Source organism: Aspergillus candidus (genome assembly GCF_002847045.1).
Source record: "Aspergillus candidus strain CBS 102.13 unplaced genomic scaffold BDW47scaffold_5, whole genome shotgun sequence".
Lineage (NCBI taxonomy): Eukaryota > Fungi > Ascomycota > Eurotiomycetes > Eurotiales > Aspergillaceae > Aspergillus > Aspergillus candidus.
In genome coordinates this window covers 447,618-470,623 of record NW_020194010.1, presented here as the reverse complement: position 1 = coordinate 470,623, position 23,006 = coordinate 447,618, and the positions used below count along the sequence as shown (strand labels likewise).

At 49.9% G+C, this 23,006-nt stretch overlaps 9 protein-coding genes across 9 annotated transcripts; 6 read left to right on the top strand and 3 right to left on the bottom strand.

Moving 5' to 3' along the window:
• The first annotated feature begins 52 nt into the window (after positions 1–52).
• On the top strand, positions 53–6,274 carry BDW47DRAFT_66556 (cellular morphogenesis regulator DopA). Its single transcript, XM_024819561.1, has 7 exons — positions 53–265; positions 351–475; positions 535–684; positions 747–2,980; positions 3,040–3,269; positions 3,325–4,793; positions 4,844–6,274. Exons 1-7 carry the CDS (start codon positions 178–180, stop codon positions 6,107–6,109), a joined length of 5,562 nt encoding a protein of 1,853 aa, XP_024675327.1. The 5' UTR covers positions 53–177; the 3' UTR covers positions 6,110–6,274.
• Positions 6,275–6,481: 207 nt separating this feature from the next.
• Positions 6,482–7,445, top strand: BDW47DRAFT_99911 (uncharacterized protein). The gene is made up of 4 exons (XM_024820961.1): positions 6,482–6,504; positions 6,569–6,760; positions 6,849–6,954; positions 7,162–7,445. The coding sequence occupies exons 2-4, from the start codon at positions 6,591–6,593 to the stop codon at positions 7,240–7,242; spliced, it is 357 nt and encodes a 118-aa protein (XP_024675326.1). The 5' UTR covers positions 6,482–6,504; positions 6,569–6,590; the 3' UTR covers positions 7,243–7,445.
• A 159-nt stretch (positions 7,446–7,604) lies between these two features.
• Positions 7,605–9,149, top strand: BDW47DRAFT_99909 (putative HIT finger domain protein). Its single transcript, XM_024820960.1, has 2 exons — positions 7,605–7,890; positions 7,980–9,149. Exons 1-2 carry the CDS (start codon positions 7,614–7,616, stop codon positions 8,609–8,611), a joined length of 909 nt encoding a protein of 302 aa, XP_024675325.1. The 5' UTR covers positions 7,605–7,613; the 3' UTR covers positions 8,612–9,149.
• Positions 9,115–11,509, bottom strand: BDW47DRAFT_66531 (putative glycerol:H+ symporter (Gup1)). The gene is made up of 4 exons (XM_024819560.1): positions 11,034–11,509; positions 10,915–10,982; positions 10,278–10,853; positions 9,115–10,228 (listed from the first exon to the last, which is right to left on the bottom strand). The coding sequence occupies exons 1-4, from the start codon at positions 11,284–11,286 to the stop codon at positions 9,236–9,238; spliced, it is 1,890 nt and encodes a 629-aa protein (XP_024675324.1). The 5' UTR covers positions 11,287–11,509; the 3' UTR covers positions 9,115–9,235.
• Positions 11,510–11,552: 43 nt separating this feature from the next.
• Positions 11,553–12,722, top strand: BDW47DRAFT_99904 (acylphosphatase). Its single transcript, XM_024820959.1, has 5 exons — positions 11,553–11,840; positions 11,946–11,976; positions 12,054–12,066; positions 12,120–12,189; positions 12,253–12,722. The coding sequence occupies exons 1-5, from the start codon at positions 11,826–11,828 to the stop codon at positions 12,439–12,441; spliced, it is 318 nt and encodes a 105-aa protein (XP_024675323.1). The 5' UTR covers positions 11,553–11,825; the 3' UTR covers positions 12,442–12,722.
• Positions 12,723–13,542: 820 nt separating this feature from the next.
• Positions 13,543–14,717, top strand: BDW47DRAFT_115465 (alternative oxidase; the record flags this gene model as incomplete). Its single annotated transcript, XM_024814800.1, has 3 exons — positions 13,543–13,799; positions 13,862–14,152; positions 14,210–14,717. 3 exons carry the CDS (start codon positions 13,543–13,545, stop codon positions 14,715–14,717), a joined length of 1,056 nt encoding a protein of 351 aa, XP_024675322.1.
• Positions 14,718–16,337: 1,620 nt separating this feature from the next.
• BDW47DRAFT_133699 (NAD(P)/FAD-dependent oxidoreductase) lies at positions 16,338–17,883 on the bottom strand (the record flags this gene model as incomplete). The annotated part of the gene is made up of 4 exons (XM_024817903.1): positions 16,338–16,606; positions 16,664–17,234; positions 17,293–17,582; positions 17,643–17,883. The coding sequence occupies 4 exons, from the start codon at positions 17,881–17,883 to the stop codon at positions 16,338–16,340; spliced, it is 1,371 nt and encodes a 456-aa protein (XP_024675321.1).
• A 956-nt stretch (positions 17,884–18,839) lies between these two features.
• Positions 18,840–20,429, top strand: BDW47DRAFT_133698 (amino acid permease family protein; the record flags this gene model as incomplete). Its single annotated transcript, XM_024817902.1, has 1 exon — positions 18,840–20,429. One exon carries the CDS (start codon positions 18,840–18,842, stop codon positions 20,427–20,429), a length of 1,590 nt encoding a protein of 529 aa, XP_024675320.1.
• Positions 20,430–21,095: 666 nt separating this feature from the next.
• On the bottom strand, positions 21,096–22,085 carry BDW47DRAFT_133696 (ClpP/crotonase-like domain-containing protein; the record flags this gene model as incomplete). Its single annotated transcript, XM_024817901.1, has 3 exons — positions 21,943–22,085; positions 21,263–21,885; positions 21,096–21,205 (listed from the first exon to the last, which is right to left on the bottom strand). Exons 1-3 carry the CDS (start codon positions 22,053–22,055, stop codon positions 21,096–21,098), a joined length of 846 nt encoding a protein of 281 aa, XP_024675319.1. The 5' UTR covers positions 22,056–22,085.
• Between the last annotated feature and the right edge of the window lie 921 nt (positions 22,086–23,006).

Genomic DNA, 23,006 nt, shown 5'->3' with positions numbered 1-23,006 from the left:
CTCCCGCGTCGGAGCTCCAGATGCGGGCGGTCGGTCGTTTCAACACCTCCGCCTCTTCGTGTCCATAACGGATTACAGGCACCGGCACCTCCCTATCTACACCAATGAACAAACCATGACGAGAGATTTCCTGCGCATAGTCTTTAGCTTTACGATCGACATATCTCCGTCCACACCATGAGCCTCGAACCCGGCCTTCCGAGGTCAGACTCCCCCGCAAGCTCGGAGAGCTCCTTCACGCGCTCCCGCTTACGGGGTAAAGAAGGTGCGCAATCACTCCCCCTGTCCTGATGCTCTACACTTTTTGAAATTGGGATATTACTCTGACCAACATAAACGTCTCTGCGCAGAACCGCTGAAGAAGGATAAGAACTATCGTCGTTATGCCTACAATGTTGAACGAGCCCTTTCGTTGTTTGATACCGCCCTGCAGGAGTGGGCCGACTATATTTCGTTCCTCAGTCGACTATTGAAGGTGGGATACCGTCAGCATTCGGATGCGTGATGGAATTGAGCTAATAGGACAGTGATTAGGCGTTGCAATCTCATCCGCCGGATATATCGATTGTCCCCCATAAGGTGCTCGTGTCGAAACGATTGTCGCAATGCCTGAACCCCTCGCTGCCGTCGGGCGTCCATCAGAAGGCGTTGGAAGTGTATACGTTCGTCTTCAATTTGATCAAGGTCAAGATAAGCGCTATTCCTCCGCGAAGTGCGTCTGCTGACGTTGCATGGTGTCCATCTAGCCGGAAGGACTTTCACACGACCTGCCTTTATACTTTCCAGGGATTGCGCCCACCTTAACATTCGCTTCGCTTACGGTCCGTCCGCTGTTCCTGTCTCTGGTGGAAAACTACATTTGTACCGTGGAAGCATGGGCAATTCGACCGGCCTTGAAGGCGATCCTCCTATCCCTTCTGCCAGGGCTCGAGGAAGAAACGAGTGATGATTTCGAACCGACCCTCCGACTTATCAATAAATTCCGCGACATTGCGAGTAAAATGGATACCCAGAAGGCTGGAACTGAAGTAGTCTCACAGGGACAATACTTCTGGCAGTGTCTCTTCCTGGCATCTATCACGAGCCCTAGCAGGCGATCCGGTGCGCTGGCTTATCTGAATCGATGTCTCCCCAAACTGGGCGTCACGGACCGGAGGCCAAGTAGGGGTGAAACAAGCGATCCATCGGAAATGTCACAAGACATGCTAGCGGCTGTCGATTCGGTCGTACAGCCAGAGCCCGGTCTACTGATTCGATGTTTCGCGTCGGGCCTATTAGATGAGCAAGTCCTCGTGCAGCGAAATTTCCTTGACCTGTTGGTCACTCACCTGCCATTGAGCTCCCCGATACTGCAGTCGCGGATCGTAAGTGATGATCTCCAGAGGCTGGTCATTGCAGCAATCGGAGTTGTCACTCGGCGTGACATGAGCTTGAATCGCCGACTGTGGTCTTGGCTCCTGGGGCCTGATGCAGCGACCGATCAGTCTTCCTACGAGCGTCGCAATTCGACATCCGACGGCGCCGACCAGTCGGCTGATAGCGGGTTGCTTTCCCAGTCTGAATATTTCAGCCGGTTTGGACTGAAAGCCTTGACTGATGGCCTTCTGCAAATGGTCGAGCAGGACTCGACCGCTTCCCCCGGGACGACCAAGCCATTCCGCATATCTCTTGCGTTGATGGACCGATGGGAAGTCGGCGGGCATGTTATTCCAGAGATCTTTCTACCAATTATACGGAAGGTCCAAACATTCGAAGATACGGCGTCCAAGGCTCGATTTGAAGAGGTTTTCCGCAGCGCGAGTGCCTTTTTTGACGGTGTCGAGAGTTCTGTGATATTCTCCGAGCTCGTTCGCTTGGTGGACTGGAAAACCGAGGACCTGAGCCACAATGTGGAGTCGGTTGCGAGCGACTTAACTCTTGCACATTTCATACTCACCAACTTCAACGTGCGAGAAGAGGAGATGGTTACTCGACATGTTCCTCTGCTCGCACTCACCGTCCTGATGAAAATGGGCGAGTTACCTGTTGGAGACCATACTACTCTGACCCGAGACCAAAGTTCGCAGGTAGCAAACAAGCTGTCGAAGATAATGCACTCGCTGACTGGGCTGCTTACTGAGAGGGCTTTCAGCAGAAGATCGAATTCACAGGCAGCCAACTCCTCCTCAGACCCCGTGAATGCCGAGGTCTTAAAAAAGATCCATGATTTCTATTACCAGAGCAAAAATCGTCTGGACTTGCCCCAGCCACCGTTTCACCCTAGACAGCTGGCAGAAATGATGATCAAGAAAGCGCACGAATTGGCCATATCAGCTCTGCAAAATACATCCAATGATGCGCGAACGCATGAGAGGGTGAATCTCTTCATGGTATTGCTCAAAAAGCTGCCCAAATCGCGTGTTCTGCGTGATAGGCGCTTTTACATGGCGATTTGTGAACGAGTTCATGCTCATCAAGTTGAGCTTTCTACTGCCTCGTTTTCTGTCATATCCTCAATTTCGTCCGCCGTGACAAAGTTGTATTTTATCCACAAAGTTGGGCTCTATATCGGCTATGAGGACGTCTCTGATCTGATCCCAATTCTGGTGAGACAGCTTTGGGCATTCCTTTCACCCTTGAGTCCCAAATTCCATGTCGAGGCCGTTCGTTGCTTGTGGAATTTGCATTCGGCCTCTTGGAAGGACCATCTTGTTGAGGCATCGATCACATCCCTTATGATTGACTCCTCGTCCCCTGGGTCTCGCCAGCTGTCGTCAGAAGAGCAAGTAGGAAGATACTTTGTCTTGTGGACTCATAGTCATCATGGAACGTATGAACTTCCACCGAAACACGTCCATGATGCGGCCAAGTCGCAATACTCTTATCATGCTTCCATGCTTGAGCGGCCTCTGTTCATCGTCTTAGACTTATTATATGAGGAGTCGAATGAGACGTCACAGATAGCCCATCGTTGGATCCACGATCTGTCATCCATTCACAAGTAAGTCAGCCTCTTTCCGTTAATATTCCTACCAGCCACAATGCTTATTCCATCGCCAGAGTGTTTCGTATAGTAGTTTCACGGCTCGAAAGTCTCTTTTTGCGGGCCGACCAAACTTCAACTGGCGGTGAAAACCCGTCTATATGTGGCGATGATTACAAGGAGTGCAACTACCTGTTAGAAACAATATACAATGTTGTTTCTGCGCTTTCTCATAATGGATGGGTGGCTCTCATGACAGAATCACTGTCTCCAGTCGACAGGCATCACGAGGTTTCCGCTTCAGAGGGTAAGTTCCTCTCCCAGTCGCCTGTGCTCTCTCTCACGCTTACAACGACTCGCAGATAACTCCCAGACCCCAAGCATCCATGCCGTCATTTTCCAGGCATCATTGCGGGTAGTAAGCGGACAGACCACGGCTACGGCCAAGGATGGTATGGAGGAGGTTAAGCTTTATCAAACCTCGCTGCTTGTCATGCGCCAACTTCTTTTGGGCCCAGGGGCCGATGAGGTTGTGGACTCAGGAATCGACGCACTGCTTGTTGATCGTCTGACAGCTGCCCTCGATGAGAAGGGCAGTATTCCCGTCCAGGGGGCACTGATAGACACCCTTCTTGCAGCACTCAAGGTCCGGTTCGCCCAAGCTTATTTGCCTCCCCCGCCCCCAAGACCTAAACACCATAGAGCAAACTCTCGCGATCGGTTAACAAGCCCATCGATACTGTCTTTCACAAGTGACAAGGCAGAAAAGTCTCCGGCACCACCCACTTTGCCCCAGCCACCCAACAATCTCTTAGATTGCCTTCTCAAAGGCATCAGCTCTCCCAACTCTAGAGAGATTGTAGAGAAATGGACGGTATTGCTGTGTGAAGTGCTACCTCTATATACTGGATCGCTCTTTCAAATTCTGTTGATGTTAGTGGAGTGTTTCTGTAGGGAGATACGGCTTTCCTATACGAACCTCCAGCTTTTGTTCAAGCAGACAGAGAGCTGGCCCGAGGATCGGTCGGAGCATGCCACTATTGCACTCCTTACTGGTCTTGAGAATTGCATCGCGAGTGCCCACGAACGTCTCATTGTGGAGGAGTCACATACACCTGCTGCTAAGAGTCCGGACCAAACTCAAGGGTTCTTTGGGAACATGGTTTCGGCCGTATACAACTCCGATACGGGTCAACCGCGCTCAGCGGCAGCCAACAATAGACTCACCGTTCTGCTCTGCTTCCAGGATGCGGTGCGGCTGTGCTTTTCTATATGGTCCTGGGGCGCAGGCGAGAAAAGCAACTTGCCCCAAGATGCAGAGTCTTTGGCATCCTTCCAGTATACGTCGCTGCGCATGAGAAACAGGTCGCGTCGTATCCTCGAGCATCTCTTCACGGCAGAGGCTCTTGAGTGTCTTGAAACGCTTGTCGAGATGTGGACCAAGTCGGACTCCGAGACTCTGACTCTGATCTTCGGTCTCCTTCACACTCTGGATGGTTCCCGGCCAAAGATCACCATTCCGGCTATTTTCAATGCCATTTATACCAGAACGAATCCGGCAGCACTCGACGCGAACCGCAAATCCACGCTGACCTCGAGTCTCACCGAGGGTGAACTCGCCGGATTTCTTGTGACTTATGCCAGGTCGCTTGATGATGACGTGCTAGATGAGATCTGGGCGGATTGCACGACTTTCCTGCGTGATGTGTTGAGCAACCCCTTCCCACATAGGCAAATCCTTCCTCGCTTGGTCGAATTCGCCGCAATCCTCGGGGCAAAGATGGAGAACACGAACTTTGGCGAAGACCGGCGAATGCGAAAGGAATTAGGAGTATGTTTAGTTGTCTTCCTACCATATGACCTTATGCTAACGATTTCTAGGATGTACTTCTACGATTGCTCACGGCCATCTTTACCAGTAAGCCCATGGGGCTGTCGCAGGAGTCGAACCTTTTGAGCCGGACGTCTCAGGACTTAGACCATACATTGGCAACGCACATTGGTCCCGATGACATCCTTAGCATCCTCGCTGTCTCCATGCCCGCATTTACAACCACGTTAGGCGACTCCGATCGGATCAACACAGCCGTGAGTGGGATCTCAACCAACGTTATCGGGCCGCTCCTGCGATCTCGGCTTTTCCCGAACAACCTCAACCGCAACTTCGTGACACTCCTCCAACACATTGTGAGGGCTCAAGGCACCGCGAAAGTCTGGAAGAAGGATATAGCCGAGGCCTTCAATGACCCCCGTTTCTTCAACTCGCACGTTGAGCTGGTGAAAGACGGCTGGATGAACCTCCTGCGGCAATGGGTTCTCGCTGATAAGGAACGGCTGACCGAGTTGCTGGGTCGTCTTCCGCCGCCCAGCACGGCGGGGATCATGTTTGGCGTCGGAGCCTCTGCAGCACGCCTGGATGCCGACCGCAAGGCGCAATTGAACCTTCGCAGGATCGCGCTCCTCATCCTCTCGTCAAATGACGATTACTTTATGGGTGAGCTCCCTGGTCTTCTCCAGAAGCTGGAAGACCTCCTTGGAGCGACAAGCTCGTCATCACCGTCGTCGACGACCAGGGCGGAGATTTTCATGGTTCTTCGAGCCCTGGCACTGAAAAGCTCAACCACTGCGCTGGGGCCTTTCTGGCCGCTGATCAACACGGAACTCCAGGAGGCGCTCTCCGCCATACCCCTTGGTGCTCAGCAAGAAGTCTACAGCCCATACTCGTTGCTCCAAGCCTGCAAGCTACTGGATACATTACTCGTCCTCACTCCGGATGATTTCCAGTTAGTCGAATGGCTATTTGTCACGGATACTGTCGACGCCGTCTACCCGCCCGAGCACTGGGACTCGAAGGCACTAGTGGACGAAGTGTCGCAGAACCTAGGGACGCGACCGTCGCCATCGTCCGACACACCAGCAGAGCCAACGACCGATATAGACCGGAACGTGAAGAACCCAGCGCTCACAGCCGACTGGATCCGAGACGTCGCCAAAGACGAGATCATTGAGCGTGTCTTGCGGCCGTTCTTCGACCAGCTCAGCATTCGTGCGTATGAGAGCACTTACAGCATGGGCCGGCCCAGCTTGGAGACATGTCTTGATGATTTGTTGGCGGATTTGTTCAACGAGAGCACTATGGCTCACTAGGGGGTCTAGCTGTTCTTGTCAGCTCTGGTTATGATTGTACTTACTATAGGTTGTTGGACCTTGGTAGCTCGCTGGCATGTTTGCAAACGTCTTTTTTTTTTTTTTTCGCGTTGTGTAGTTGGTTTAACAAGCGGTCATTTATAACAATCATCTCATTAGCTTCAATCGAATTTTTGCCATAGATCAAACATCACCAGTAGAAGAAACAAAATAGAAACATGGACACAGGTACCCAACCTCAGGCAGGCACAATACTGTATAGTCGGATTGACGAGCCCTGATTGGCCACGGCGATCGTCCCGAACGGGCAGGCCCAACGTCACGGGCCTCAGGCTCCGTCATCCGTAGCTCTCCCCACATCCCTACCTTTTCGCCTCCTCCGCACGTTATCAACAGTAAGAACGCCACTTTATTCTATATCAAGCCTCATATCATGGTCCCCACTGACTCCATCTCCAGATCCGTGGATTTCACATAAATAATGAATGTCTCGCGCGTGATGATGCTTCCTGGTGTACGCGTCGCCGCGTCTCGGCGTGTATTGCCCTCCTTCTCCCCGATGCGGAGGAGCTTCTCTACCTCGCTGCCGACGCGGGATGTAGCGAGTTCTGCGCTGCCTGCTAAGAAGCCTGTGGGCGCATTTCGAGGAGGGTAGGTTGCTCATGTTTGTGGCTGTACCATGCAGCCTAAGTGCTCTGACTTGTGGTGTTGGCTGACCTGTGATCTTTTCTTGGCATAGGCTGTTTGGCTTCCTGGCCGGGACTGTTGCTGCCAGTGCGGCGGTCTATTACTATATTTTGGGGGAGTACAGGGTGTCGAATGAGATGTTGTCGGAGGATATCGATGTATGTGATGATTTCGTTCCTGTGTTTTGTTCTTCTTCGTCCCTCCTCTCTTTCTCTCCTTCCCTGCTTTCTGTGTATGCCTTTGTATAATGTTACTTCACTTTGCTTTCTCTGGGATTCTCAGTTCGCATCAACAGTCTCATTCCTATTGCGATGAGAATTCTGCAGCGGCAGTATTGCATGTGGTCTAACGCTAATATCACACAGGCTCTCCAATCAGCGACACTAAAGCTACAGACCTATATCGGTGAATTGGAAACAAAGGTGGACCAGCTTAAGAAGAAATGAAACGCCGAAAGCTACGGCATTGCGAAACTTCATTTCCCTTTGTTCATCTCATGGCGTTAGGTTGCTGTTTTGGGATTTTAGCATGTCCTCTACTTGCCATTCCCCGATAGGGGCGATTTTTTGGAAAAAGTGATATGGACACGTTACTTGGGTCTTACTGTACAGATTGTCCTATCAAACAGACAGTGTTCTTTCTCGCAGAATTCATTTGATTATAGCGTATATCGATCTTCGTATAATTGTGGCGCTGCGTCATTGGGTGCAAACAAGCCAAACACGGACTCGGCGATCCATCCAAATCCCTCCTCCGATAACCTAAGACCGTCCACCACTCCAGTCTTCAACTCCGACCTGCCATTTCAGGGGAAACCATGTATTCCATCGAACTCCTCCCAAATTCCTCAACGCACGCAACCCCGGGATGGACCTACGTCCCAGACCGACGCGACAGGGGCTTCGACCCAGCCAAGGCAGCCATCACGCCCGCCGTAGGTAGGAAGCGAGGAATTCGCGACCCAGGACGCGCCGACCTCTCCTCGCGACAGAACAACGCCATCGTGCGCCATCTGGCAGAGCTGGATCGGGAAAATCACAAGGACGTCAGCATTCCCATTCCGGTGAAGCAGCAGAAGGATGCCAGCGGCCGAGGTTAGTCTTCATTAACCCTCGACTTTTCATCTCACTAGACAAAGAAAAAGAAAAAAGGTTCAAGTAACTAACATCCGCATCAAACGCAGGAACGAGAGGCAAAGTAACATCCAACGTGCGCCGGATCCTCCAATCGCAAAAAACCTTTCGAAATCACCTTGACGACGAAGAAGCCGCTCAGGCCCAGGCCGCGCAAACCGCCACCCAGCGTCCCGCTCCGGCGCAACTATCCCGACTCACAAAACCCTCTTCTTCCAGACGGAGCTCCACGCCTGCGACGGCTTCAAAGCCTGAACCGGCCTCCTTCCGCCAAAAGAAACACACCACCCCAGCAACACCCAGCACAGTCCCAACAACCACCACAACAGCCCCCACAGATGGCAGCGGGAGCGGCGGGGAAGGCGAAAGCAACAAACCAGACTCCGACCCCAGCCCCAACCCCGCAAAACTTATAACATCCGAACACGACAACGACCCCCTCCTCCGCTCATACATCCCCTCCGCGCCCTCCGACCGCATCATGCAAGCCCTCCTCGCCGAACCACCTCTATCCTACCACGCCGCGCGCGCCGGCCCACCCCTGACGAATAAATCGCCGCGCCGCTTCTGCTGCATGTGCGGGTACTGGGGCAAGATCAGGTGCAAGAACTGTCATCAGCGGACTTGTGGGCTTGATTGTTATAAGGTTCATGAGGATTCGAGGTGTGGGGCGTTCTTCTAGTGGCTTATGCTGCGCTTGTGATGTCGAAGTACTTCGCTGGAATTGGGCGAGTTTCTTCGACACCATCGATTGTGTCTTTATGGGTGTATACATATATGTGTAGACGTATACGGGGAAGCCTACACGCCCGCTATTCTTCGTCGATGCGTCACGACACGGATATCGTCTCATCGCATAAGTAGCGGACGGCTACGCCAGCGCCTCACCAGCAGCGCATATGCTGTATGTTGCTGGAACCGAAGTTACAGCGCGCGGGGGACATCATTTTCGCTGAGAGATACTGGTTCTCTCGCATTCAGCAGGCGGAGGGCTGGGTCGACCTGGCTCCAAACACCCGCTTTTGTTGGGTTTATCGGAACCGGTCAGGTTGATGGGATCCCTGCGGTTATATATCTGCGCCAGTATCTGGAAGTGCCCGGGGAGGGCTTTCTGTTTATCCAGACCGTGATTAAACTAATATGTACGAGTCCGCTCGAGTTCGCTCTACAGGGACGAACAGAATAGCAGATACCATTATAACGATACCAATGAATACTATATCTTAATAACATATCTATACAACATGATGGAGGATCTTTCTAGCTATGCATGTACTATAATCAACAAAGCAACAATCAACAACAATCAACACTTCATATTAACACCCGCGCGTAATTCCTCCTCCCTTATCTCAAACATCACCTGAACACCGACGAACAGAGCCCCGCACGCAGCAACAAGGTAGGCCAGTCCCGAGTACGACCCCAGCATGCCAGACAGCAAGCCTTTCAAGCCATCAATCCCCAGGGCGAACCCAACCAGATTGGCAATCATCATCATGAGGATATTGCCGACGGCGCCGACGCCGCAGAGGACGCGGTAGGCAGTCGGACGGGAGCGCCAGCGGCGAGCAGGGAACATAAGCGTGGCGATGGCTTCAGGGAGGATGAATAGGGTGATGAGCCAGCCCCACATGAGGAGACGGAGGTTGATATCGTGCCAGAGGGCGACGAAGGTGAAGACGACGAGGAAGTTGAAGATCTGGCGGGCTGTGGAGGCGAGAGGGGATGCGGGCTTAGAGGAGTCTCCACTTCGTCGGCCACCACCGAGAGGGATGTAGATGTAGCGGATGATCCAGCGGTTGAAGGAGCGGTGCCAGGCGCGCCAGAAGGCGAAGCCGGAGTAGTTGTTGGAGACGCAGCGGACCATGTTCTCTGGGGGATCGATGCCGTCGACGAGGGCCCAGAGGCGGAAGAAGCGCCAGGGGATGAGAAGCTTGAGCCAGATGATGTGCAGGTTGAAGAAGCCGAGCATGCTTAGTTGGCCTGGGGTGTAGGAGGACCAGTTGGGGGAGGCTTTCGAGATGGCTTGGACGTAGATGAAGTGGAGGATCATCTCCATGGAAAGCATGGTGAGGAGGACGCGGGTGCCGTAGAGGATGATGCGGGATTTGGTGAGAGATATGGGGGCGTGTCGCTGTTGCGAGATGTAGTCGTTGAAGGTGAGGATCGGGCCGATTAGGTAGAGCGGTGCGTAGAGGGTGTAGGCGAGGTAGTGGCGGCCGTTGAAGGCGGACGGTTCTGCGGGGATGGTGATGCGGTCGCGTTCGGACAGCGAGGCTGGATCGAGTTGTTTCTTCTTATGTTTGTTAGATTGAGGACGTCGTATGTTGCGGGGAATGACTTACTTCGATGGGGCTGGATGACGGGTAATTGAAGCTCCAGTAGTAGTCCATATTGAAGCTGATCAGTCGCAAGACCGTGATATTGAAGAGGATTTCCCATCTAGGCAGCAAGCCACCAAAGCTATCGAGATATCGACCCCACAGTACCAAGGCTGCCTCGTGCCCCTCGGGACCGGTTGGAGAAACGAACAGAGCTGCGACGCGCTCGAAAGGATAACCCTGGCAGAGCTCGTTGGCGAACAGCGTCGAAATGTTGAACACCCATGTTGCGGCGGGGATATACTTCTTCGGAAGGGTTTTAGCGATCTTGTAGTTGGTATACAGGATCCCTAGGACTTTGAGGGCAGATATACCGTGCAGCGCAAACAGGAAGATCGGCGCAAAATAGAGGTCGAAAGTCACCCGCTGACGGAGTCTGACATCTCCGCTGATGGCGGTGGAGCTCTCTTTCGGACTGTCCGTGTCAAAAGGGTTGGTATAAAGTTCGTACACGCGTCGAAGCACCGGGTGAGCCACCAGGAGAATCAGGAGGTAGGGAACGTTATCGCGGAAGCCTGAATATTGCGCATCGGAGTTGTCCTAAGAACACACCATGGAATTAGTCTGGAATAAGTAATATGTATATCTGGACTTGACTCACCACTTTACGGCCAAATATCCAGCCATCAGACAGCAGATTGGCGTAAGTCGCATAGGTAGGATGACTTTCTAAGACGTGTATTAGTTTCCGCCCATCTCCTCCCAGCGAAGGGACCCTACCTTGAGAGACCTCAATCACCGATTTGAACATCCACGGTATCGCAAAGAGGAATACCACATAGTAAACATAAAACTCGAGCGTCCCCCATTTGGAGGGAGCCGCATTGTTGGCTACGCTGTTTGCGCGGGCATCTTTGGACGGGCGAGAATCCGCGGCGGCCTTGAGAGGGGTGTTTGCAGACGCCGTGAAACGCGTGTCGAGGGTATCAAGGGAGTATAATTGCCGGAACCATGCCAGCATTGAGAAGGTCATCTTAGCACTTCATCGCGTAGCCAGCCCCTCAAGAGATAATGAATGCGGAGCAAGACCGGCGGTGGTGAGAGATGGACAGGTGGGTTCGTGAGATTGTGGAGAGAGAATCATTGGGTCAGGGGGGATGACAGTGAAGGTCCGTCATTGGTTTGCCCCGGTGGAGCTGACGGAGGACCGAAATAGATTCAATTGTCAGCTGGGACTTGAATATGCTGGAAACAATAAGACGATCCGACTATTTTGATCATCTTATACCTCCATCCTAACGATCATCAACCTGAAATCCAAGGTTGATCGATGCCATCAACCTCAGGCTCCTACTGAGTCCGCCAGTTGACAGCTGAATCAGCTCCTCTGCCCAATACGGAAGTCTTGGCGGCCATTGCCCGATTGGGTCAAATCTATATCGGGAAGGATAGCCTGGTTGACTAACCAGCATGACTTCATTATCAACACCATCTTGTCCATCTCTCTTACCAGATAGTTGTGTGAGGTAAGACGGATAGATACAGGTATTGCACAAAGCCTCACCATCAAATATGTCATCTCAGCGGGTATGGCCCTGTCCCTCCAGTTCACGTTCATCGTCTGCATTCGCTATAGTTCTCCGCACATCGTCGGGTTCGCATATACACTTCGAGTCTCACTAACACGTCCAGATCGCATACAAAGTCCACGGGACGGTGCAAGGTAGGCAAATACTTGGTCATACGCGATATGAACTTTGGTTGAAACGCTCATGTCTCTAACATCGTTGTCCCATCCAGGCGTCGGATTCCGGTCAGAACCCTCCGACTCACAGTTAACCAGATTATGAAACTGATCAACATCAGCGACTTTACCCAAAAACGAGCCACACATCATGACCTAAAAGGATTCGTGAAAAACACCAGCTGCGGGAGAGTACGTAGACTCTATTACTCTATCCCCTGGCAGAGTCACCACTAACCCTCTACTAATCTACAGGTCGAAGGCGAAGCCCAAGGGGACAGCGAGTCCCTGCAGAGCTGGCTCAAAGATATCCACAGAGGGCCGCGGATGGCCCACGTAGTGAAGGTGGAGAAGAGAGAGGTGGATGTGCGAGAAGGGGAGAGCCACTTTGGTGTGATGAGGACGTCCGAGTCTGCTTTTGATGCGCCGGCTCAATCAAGTTGATATTGGTAATCATTACTCGTCTAGTCTTGTGTACGTTGCAAAGGACATTCCGGTGAAAACCTGTGATGGTGGTGGCTTCTACAATGGTATTATTCAAGATGAACGATGGAATATGTCGATGACGCCGGCGGCGCGTCTTGCTTTTTCTCTTCCCATAGTTATCGATGGTGCAGTTGCATAATATATGGTACTATCCGCTTACAGCCACTGGGAATGGCCACTCGGAAGGGATTCCACTTCCCGCACGGAAAAACAAAAAGAAAAACAGAGAAGGAAGAATCAAAGAAAACAGTATACGTCCTCCGGTGAATGAATTTTCTTACAATCAAGACGGAAGAACGGTCCAAACGTTCGGGATGCCCGAAAGGCAAAGCAGAGCCCGTGAGAGTTGACTCAGAGCAGCCCGATCTCTCCCGAGGTCACCTGCTCGTTTCCATTTCCGTAATCCAATATTACCTCATCCTTGGATACTCCCCATGAAAAAATCGAATAAATCCTAGTGGTATTCATTGCTACATGGATAATGGGGAGAGGATTGAGATCGCTGTCACTTGGAGTGTTAAATAGTAGGTCTACTATTCAAGGCACCCAACATGGGTCCAGTTGCAGCGGTCATAGACTTTGCGGGAATGTCCAAATTATATAGAAAACTAGGGCACCGGGTCCCGTTCCTAAGGCACCCCACCAGTCAGATCGATCGGCGTCTGCTTGTTGAGGTCATCGAACTATACCCACTCTTACAAGTCACCGTGGCTGAAGACCTACTGGGTCCTATCGGGTCCTGTCTACGAGGGGATTTGCCCTCCTGGTTCCTGATGACTTGAAAGAATTTCTGGCTTAGTTGTGGTTCCGCTCGTGTTGGCTCCGGATCCGTCGAATGTTGTATTGAGTATAAGTAGGTACTATAAAGACCTGAAAGAAAATGTCACTCATCGATGACCTGACTTACAACTTAAATTTATTTCCTTTCGATTTCGACGTTTGTCGATCTGCTTGTCTAGACTATACCCTTGCTAGTACTTACTCTTGACGTTCTGTGATCCTCATCGATAGAGCATCGCATCGCATCACATCGCATCGCATCAGCTATCATAGCTCATCATGAGTCTATTGGTTTCAACAGCGCCCATCCGGGCAGCCTCCCTCACCAAACCATGCCTACCCGTCGCAATTCAAGGGTTCTCCAAAGCCGCCGCGGCAAAGGGTCTACCAGAACCACTATCAGCCAAAACGTATCAGCATCCCGCGCGCAGCCACCGTCTGTTCTCCTCGACGCCCCAGCACCAGATAAAAGATTACTTCCCGCCCCCTGATGCGCCCCGTATCAGAGAAGTCGAGACGGTTTGGGTACATCCTGTGTAAGCTCCCATCTGACCCTCTTCTCAACATAATGTTATAGGCCATTAACTGATAGCACCAGCTACACCGACGAACAAATGCGGCACGTCACGATCGCTCATCGCCAGGCAAAAGACTGGTCGGATTGGGTGGCTCTCGGGACAGTCCGCGTATTGCGCTGGGGTATGGACTTAGTATCGGGGTACAAACATCCCAAGCCCGGCCAAGAAGGCGATCCCAAGTTCCAGATGACGGAGTCGAAGTGGCTCACGCGGTATATCTTCCTGGAAAGTGTGGCCGGTGTGCCCGGCATGGTAGGCGGCATGCTCCGACACTTGAGAAGTCTGAGACGGATGAAGCGAGACAACGGATGGTGAGCCAGTCCAGCCCTAATTCCTCTGTCATCCTCATAGTTGACTGACTCCCGTAGGATCGAAACCCTGCTCGAAGAAGCCTTCAACGAGCGCATGCACCTCCTAACGTTCATGAAACTCTCCGAACCGAAATGGACCATGCGTCTGCTCGTCCTCGGCGCGCAGGGCGTCTTCTTCAACGGCTTCTTCCTCTCCTACCTGATGTCCCCGCGCACCTGCCACCGCTTCGTCGGATATCTCGAAGAAGAAGCCGTCATCACCTACACGCGATCCATCCAGGAACTTGAGGCGGGGAAGCTCCCCCATTGGGAGAATGAGCAAGCGCCCGAGATCGCCATTCAGTACTGGAAGATGCCTGAGGGACAGCGGACGATCAAGGATTTGCTGTATTATGTCCGCGCGGACGAGGCGAAGCACCGCGAGGTGAACCATACTCTGAGCAATTTGCAGCAGATGGACCCCAACCCTTATACGGCTAAGTATAAGGATCCGTCCAAGCCGCATCCAGGTAAGGGTATTGAGAACTTGCGGGCTACCGGGTGGGAGCGAGATGAGGTGATTTAGATTGCCCGTCCTTTTTTTCTTCTTGCCCCTCTTGTTTCTTTTTTTTTTTTTTTTTTTTTTCTGTTCTCTTTTCTTTTATCTTGTTCCCCCTTTTTTTTTTTTTTTTTTTTTCTCCTGTTTTATACACATTTGAAGAATGTGGGTAGTATCTCCATGCCCAACTGGACATGGTAGACAACTCGAGAACGCCGTGTATGGAGTCTGGAGTCTGGAGTCCGGTGAAGTGACATTTGAGTTCGATTCAACGATCTCAGTACAAATTGGCTCTATGAACGGAAACATCAGTTGTATCAATTAATCGCCTCTCAAAGAACAGATATAACCATCATGTACAAAAGTGAACAGCATATAATAAACTGCTAGAATTCTCTATGTCTGTGTTTGGAAGTCAGCATTCAATGAGTATCAATGTCTCAGGGTCTCAAAGAACGGGCTTATGTTGGATCAATTCATTTAGCTATTATCAGACTCTTTTAAAGTTAAAGAGCTGAAAGACTCTTATATATAGATTTGAGAGTATCCTTTTTGATTGGCAACACCTTATTGAATCCCGTGGTGGCTTTACAATCGGAGAGATTCTTATTGCAAAAGCTCGTGATATCTGGAGATCATTACCACAATATAAAGATAAGCCAGAACCTCATTCCAGCTCTGGTTGGCTTCATCGATTCAAACAGCGACACAATATCGAATCACAAAATCGGCATGGTGAAGCAGGATCAATAACTCAAGAGGCTGAAGAAGAAATGGCTGGAATCTGTACGATCTCTAGGGAATTTAATGGGGAAGATATCTATAATATGGATGAGACAGGCTTATTCAGGAAGCAAGCAGTAATATTCAAGGTGGTACGATCTAGGTACAAAGACTGATCGTTGGCCTCCGAATACGGCAGGCCACGATAGAACGGATTCAAAGTACTCGAGGGCCCGAAGGTCACCAACAGCCAGAGAATTGTCGTTCAAGTGTATTGTCAAGCTCATATCGGACGACTGATCCGTGGTTGGGGTTTTTTTCATTGGCCATTCTTTCCATCTTATCAGAAACCTGTCGTAGCTGCATTTCGCTCCGGACAATATACATTTCCGGCATAGAGGCCTTGTAAGATCGCACCTTACCCGGCGCTGTTTGCAGGACCAACATGAGCCTTGGACCGTTCGCTCACGTTTTGAAGGCATAGACAGTATAGGTATTTGCCTTAGGACGAGTAGAATATAATAATTGATGCCCTTTCACAAAGAAGACTGAGGACCCGCCACTTCTAAGAGGAGATGATGGGGGTAGAACGCATCCTACAAACATCCGAGTATCTGAATAGTATTATATAGCAACTAAGGTGATTTGGACGCCAACAACCAATGGATTATGCGTGGTAAGGTTTCATCTACTCATCTACTTAGACCGGAGATATGCGAATGCGGAGTTTTTTAGACTATGATAAGCGAGGAGTACCCTATCAACTTGAAGTTTCAGACAACATGTTCTTTTTTACTAGTGGAAAATGAAATCATATTTAGGCTCGTCAATGAGCTTGATTCTATTCCTATCACATCCAAGGAACTTGAGATATACGCTTCCTATTCGGTGACACTGTGCCGACTTTACCGTGCTGGTAGCATATCATAGTCGTGAACGCGGCTGGTTAGGATCTTCCATACTTTCAAGGATGTCATTTCTGTTGTTTTCAAGGCGAATCTGAGTGGTCTCAAACAACTTTGGAATCCCCGATTGAGCGAACGGAATCCCCTCCGCTACCATCGCTGCCACACCCTTACCGGAAAGCCATGCTTGAGGCATTCCGTGACCGGTAAAGCCAGCAATGATAAGTTGGCCAGGTTTTCCTGGTATCTGCCCAATATGAGGCAGCGAGTCTGTCGAATATCCCATGACTAGAGAACTCAGTTAACATTTTTTTCCAAATGTGGTAGGTGGTTGGGTTGGCTTACTTCCGGTCCAAATATGGTCGATATATGCACCGCTTTGCTCCCAACCGTGGAAATGCCGTTGCATATAATTACGAAAATACTCCTTGGCGGGTTCTATCATCTCGCCATCATTGGCGACGTTGTACCAATTGCTTGCGTCCTGATAGTATTTACTCCAGGCACCGCCGACGACAATGCTCCCATCTTCACGAGGAATGAGATAGTCAAACTCACGTCCAGACCATCTCAAAGTGTATGTTTCTGTGAGTTTCTCCACCGGACGAGTTGGTACTATTCTGCAACAGACCCCACGCACTGGGACAATCTTGCCCGAGTACATGGGAAGAATAGCCGGCGTGTATGCATTACTGGCGAAGACCACATGTTGCGTCTTGATTGATCCCCTTGGTGTATTCACCGTCCATTTTCCGGAAGCGTCTCTCTCCGATGAGATGGACTGCGCAGGAGTATGCGTGTAAAGTTTTGCTCCTCGCTCAACGCAACGGTCAAGAATATGTAGAACAAGTTTGTAGGGCCATATATGGCCCGCTTCGTAGCTGAGACAACCATGGGCACCCTTGACACGAGATCGCTAGAGGAAATCAGTCTACTATCAATTGCAGCAGATTTTTAAACTCTGTAGAACTTACCTCTTCCGCATCCGTTTGTCCATAGAAGTCCACTCGTCTAGCGGATTCGACACCAAGGCCTGGCAACTGATCAAAGCTGGCCTTGATATTCCTACACTCTCTTGGATTCAACTGAACATCGACGGCCTTTGTCAATACAAAGTCACAGTCAATATTTTCAGTCTGCACAAGCTCCCGAATAGCGTCAATATGGGCACGCTCAAACTTGGCGACCTCTTCGGCTGCCTCCGGGCCGTATTCTGCGGCAATTTCACCAATGAAGTTGTAAGGGTCTGGCTTTAAGTGCCCACCTAGTGTATTGTTTAAAATTTAGTGATGGATTGAAAATGAACGACAATCCGATGACTTACCATTTCGACCCGTTGCTCCAGAGCAGGCTTCGCGTGCCTCTAGTATCGTGATCTGTGGTCCATTATGTCCCTTATTCTGGTTGAGGAGATGATATGCAACCGATACGCCTGATATTCCAGCTCCGATGATCACCACATCTGATTCCTCTGGCACCTGTTCGGAAGATCTATAGTCGTCAAGTCGATGCAGCTGGGTTCTCCACCACGATTTCAGGGCACGTTGCACGGGAAAGGAAGCCATTGAGGAAGATCTTATCGATGTAAGATATAGAACGTAGCAAGATGGTTAGATATGAAATAGGAGTAGGAAGTGCAATTTATAGCCAAAACGATCGAAGGCGGAGTTCATGCCGCATACTCGGATGAGATCGTCTCATCTATTTCCATCCCGTCTACTCCGTACAGAGTAGAGTTTCTAGCGTGGTCAATTTAATTACCAAGTTCGACTTAGTGCTGTCATATTTTGGTCAGTCATGCTCTAATGGCACTGCTACAGTGGTGGGTACACGCATATCTCCACATGATTTGGTATAAATGCACCTTATAGGTTAACTTATGGTGCAGCACAAAGCTCTAGAATGGGGAAGACCGGTGATTTTCCGTAGCTAACTTACTACGACAATCATTTGACACTTAAACAGGAAAGAAATCGGGCAGATTAAGGAGCAAGACTATTACGAGGCTGTACGAGTGAGTGAAGATAGGACGACATAAGCCGGCGAAGGCTACCAACTCTAACATTGAAGCTCAGCTCGGCAATTACATGGATTGATTTCTTTGGCACCGATGGCCGAAACCTAATTGATGGTGCTAATGCATGCATGTGTTGATTTAGGAAACTCGTATGACAAGAGGCCTCAAACACTTCCTTAACTGGCAATTGATTGGGATAAACCCATAGCCAAATTTACCGAAGGATACCAATATGCCATATGGTGGGGTAGTGTGCAGCCATTCTCTACGATCCTCGTGGATACAGCATCTAATCCCCGCTAAGTGATCTCCGGAATGTATATCGACAAGAAATCCGGGGAAATTCATTATAGAAAATTACAGACACTACTAAGTACAAATACCCCCAAGCTCCCTTCAATGAGGGAATTTATTGATTTTTTATTTTGCTCAATTGCTCAATTGCTCCTACATTTTTATATACTTCTCAAAGCTCATAAAGAACGACACCAACCGCTCCCCAATATGGATCCAGAGAAGCCATCAACCATTGACAAGATGGGCTCAGCCGAGAAATCCACCGATGATGCCGAAAACCTGGCTATAATGGGCCATGTCCAAAGCCTTTCACGTAAATTCAGTCCCTGGAGCATGTTTGCCCTATCATTCAGCGTCCTTGGTACCTGGAAAACCTTTGCAGTCGACCTCGCAAATGGACTGACGAATGGAGGACCGATTACAATACTTTGGGGCCTTTGTCTTGTCGCATTCTGCAACCTTTGCGTGGCACTTTCTCTTGGGGAACTGTGTAGCAGCATGCCCACCGCATTAGGGCAAGCATACTACGTTTCTCGTCTCTGGAAATCGTCACTTGGTCGATTCGTTTCATATTCCTGTGCTTGGATTAATGTGTTTGGTTGGTGGACTCTTGCGGCATCGCAGAATGTGTTCATGACAGAGCTTATCCTCGGAATGAAGATTGTGTTTGATAATGATTGGACTGGGATTAGCACGGGGTGGCTGAAGTTCGTCATTTACGTCGGTATCACCCTGCTGATGACAATTTGCAATGTCATCGCGTGCCGCAAAGATTGGATACTCCGCTGGTTCAATAATGCCGTCGGAGTTTGGTTCGCAGGGGAGTTTGTTCTTTTCTCTCTCGCCATTCTTATCGCAGTGGGCACCAAAGACGATCTTTCTTTCCAACAGCCTTCCTTCGTCTTCGGCCAATGGATCAACAACACTGGGTGGAGCGATGGTACTGTCTGGTTCTTAGGGCTTGTGCAGTCAGCCTATGGTTTAACAGCTTTCGATTCTGTGATCCATCTTATCGAAGAAATACCGCACCCTCAGAAGTATGGACCGCGGATTCTTTGGCTTTCCATAGTCTCCGGCACTATATCAGGCATAATATTCATGATAATTTGCCTTTTCTGCATTCAGAACCTAAAGGGAGTTTTGGATCCTCCGTCAGGACTTCCTTTCGTGGAACTTTTTACAGAGACCGTTGGTCCTCAAGGAACGGTCGCACTTTTCGCCATCTTCGTATTTCACGGAATTTGGCAAGGCGTTAGCATTATCACAACTGCTTCTCGCTTAACATGGGGATTTGCACGCGATGGCGGACTCCCATATAGCAACTATCTGACGCATGTGGATAGCTATTGGAAAGTCCCAGCACGAGCCCTATGGGCTCAGGGTGTTATTATCGCCCTAGTGGGTGTTCTATACTTCTTTACGGAGGCTGCCATCCAAGCAGTAGTGAGCGTCTCCACAATCGCCCTGACCATCTCATACGGGATCCCGATATTCGCGCTGGTGATTTTCGGCAAGGTGGATCTTCCACGGGGAGAGTTTTCCCTCGGACGTCTGGGCCCTGCTATATATTGGGTCGGTTTGATATACTGTTGTGTTACTACCGTGTTTTTCTTCTTTCCCGGTGAGCCCTCTCCGACTACCGCCGGGATGAACTATGCCGTTGCGGTATTTGGGATTATGCTTGTGGTTGCTATCGGCTTCTGGTTCTCGAAAGGGAAACGCACATATTTGCGGACTGAGAGAGCTCTGGGAGAGATACTTCGCGCTACACAATTGGAAACCCAGGCTGGGCAGTAAACCGAATAGTTCGAAAAGTACCACCTATTGGATTTGAAGCCTTTCTTTCAGTTAAATCAATATGTTTCAATATATCACCGCTCACATATTCTTGCTCTGAGTGGGCAAGTAGCCGGAGTATCAACCATGGAACATATGGATATATGGAGGAAGTACCGGGGATGGAATTTGGAGATTTTGGCTTATGAGTTCGACCATTCGGGACCGGGCGGCCCCCAGGAGCTGCTCTCCCACCGACCGAACTTGTAGATACGGTAGAAGTAGCAGTAGCAGAAATAGGTCACAACACCCTTCCACTCATACTTGTGAATCTCATTCTTTATAATAGATCCGCCTCCAACTGGAGACCTGTGGGAAATGATAGTGATCGATTTGCGGATTGCACGCTTGACTCTTATGCGACAGCAATATCATTGCATTGGTGTTGAAGCCTGCCATTTCCCTTCACCTTCCGAAATCCCATTCACGGTAGGTCATCGATTATCCCACGATATACTGGCTGTTTCTATTTTAGAGCCCGACAACAAGATGCAAAACCTCGTCGCATTCTTTAAGTTTGAGAGATTTCCAATACTTTGATCAAATAGCAAATGATTATCTCATGTGTCTTATTCTACCTGCTATCTAAACCTTTTTCCGTCAATTTGTCGGTTTGTCGCCGTAAAATCACAATTTTTCAAACGTAGGGACCCGCTTCTCCATGCTCGACGTTAAAGCAGCGGGAACGTCGTCTGTTTGGATGGCACCACTGTTCCAGACTGCGGTGTAACGGAGTCCTGGCCCCAATTAGCATCGCAAACCGCGAAATGTACCCCAAAAAAAAAAAAGCTTACCGTCATTGATAGAATGATCCCGTGAATAGTTGAGCAACTCCTTCGTACCCAACACTGCCACAGGACTCTTCTGCGCAATCAACCCGGCCAGGTCAAGAGCAGCCTGTACTGCCGCAGCTTTAGAGCTGTGGATTGCGTTCACAAAGCCCACTCGCAGGGCCTCATCCGCACCAAAGATTCGTGCCGAGATAGCCACCTCCTTCACCCAGCCATAACTGCCGACAATCTTTGGCAAGCGGCTCAAGACGCCAATATCCGCCGCCATTCCAATATCGACCTCTTTGACGGCAAACTGCACGTCCTGCGTGCAGATGCGGATGTCGGTCGCGGAGGAGATGTCGATGGCGAACCCGTAGGCGAACCCGTGCATCGCGCAGATGACCGTCTTTTCACAGCGCTCAATGGCCGTGAGGCAGTCCTGGAAGGCGAGGACATATCGGCGCAGAATGATTGCCTTGCGCGCGGTGTCGGCCCCGCCCTTGTCACCAAATATCTCAGTAGATGCTGCTTTTACATCGAGACCGGCGGTGAAGGCTCGATCGCCGGCGCCTGTCAGGACGATAGCGCGGACGCGAGGATCCACTGAGAGTTGGTCAAAGAGTTGTCGCATTTCAAGCCACATTCTAGACCCTATGTCAGTATGACCAGGCTGCTGGGCTAGGGTTTTGGAAGGAGCATACTGTTGAATGAAAGCATTGAGCTTATCGGGGCGATTGATTTCTACATGGGCAACATGCTCGCGAGGAAATTGGACGGTCCAATATTTGTACTTGTATTGAGGTGTGGTAGCCATCTTGCACTTTTGACTTGAATTATATGCTGGCGGTTTCGGTGTCTTCCTGTCTCCTTCTTCGTCAGCGTATGAGTCCTGAAGTTGAACACCACAACGTAGCATACCTTTGGAAGGTCCGGGGTAAGTCGGGTAGATAAGACTGGTCGTGGAGCCGGAATTTAAATGTAACGGTAGCCACATATACTCAAATAGGATACCTAACTATATATATATTCACTTCCATGGCATGGTTGTTATTGCCTCGGTACGCCATTTTCATGGAGAAAGAATGATCGCAAAGTGGAGCTGTCATTTTTGACACTTATTTGATCGGTAACCATGCCAATTTGACTATACAACATCATAAAGACCTCGGTTTACAGACAGGAATATTGAGTGAATGCTCTGGGTCGTTTGCAGTTCTTATGGTGATGCCACGGGAATGGGTCGATATAGTCTTTTGATTAGTGATATCCCCGAGTATAGTACCGAGAGCGACAAATCACAAATCTTTGATCGGAGATTACCAGCAAGCAGCGGCCAACTACCATCGCAGAGGTGTATATAAACTAATACATATATAAAGACGGCGCCTGATATTGCATGTAATGACTATCTATACTTTGGAGGTATACTACATCTCTTCGGTCAAGGAATTTCCCCTGGACTATGAATATGCACATTAACCACATACAGCTGGCTACAGGTGTACTATGTTTCACGCTATATCAGGATAAGTTTAACCTAAAACCATAGTCAATCCAAACTACTTTTTGATAGAGAGAACCTTCGGAGTCCAAGTCAAGCTGTCAGAAGTATGTGAAGTATGTGTTGAAGCTGATGAAGGCGCGTTGTACGCGTGGCAAACTGAAAATCCTACTATTCGAACAACACTATCACAAACAGACCAGTAGCTATCTGACTATCGAGTATATGATACCATTCAATATACTGGGCGTTCGTTTAAGGTTA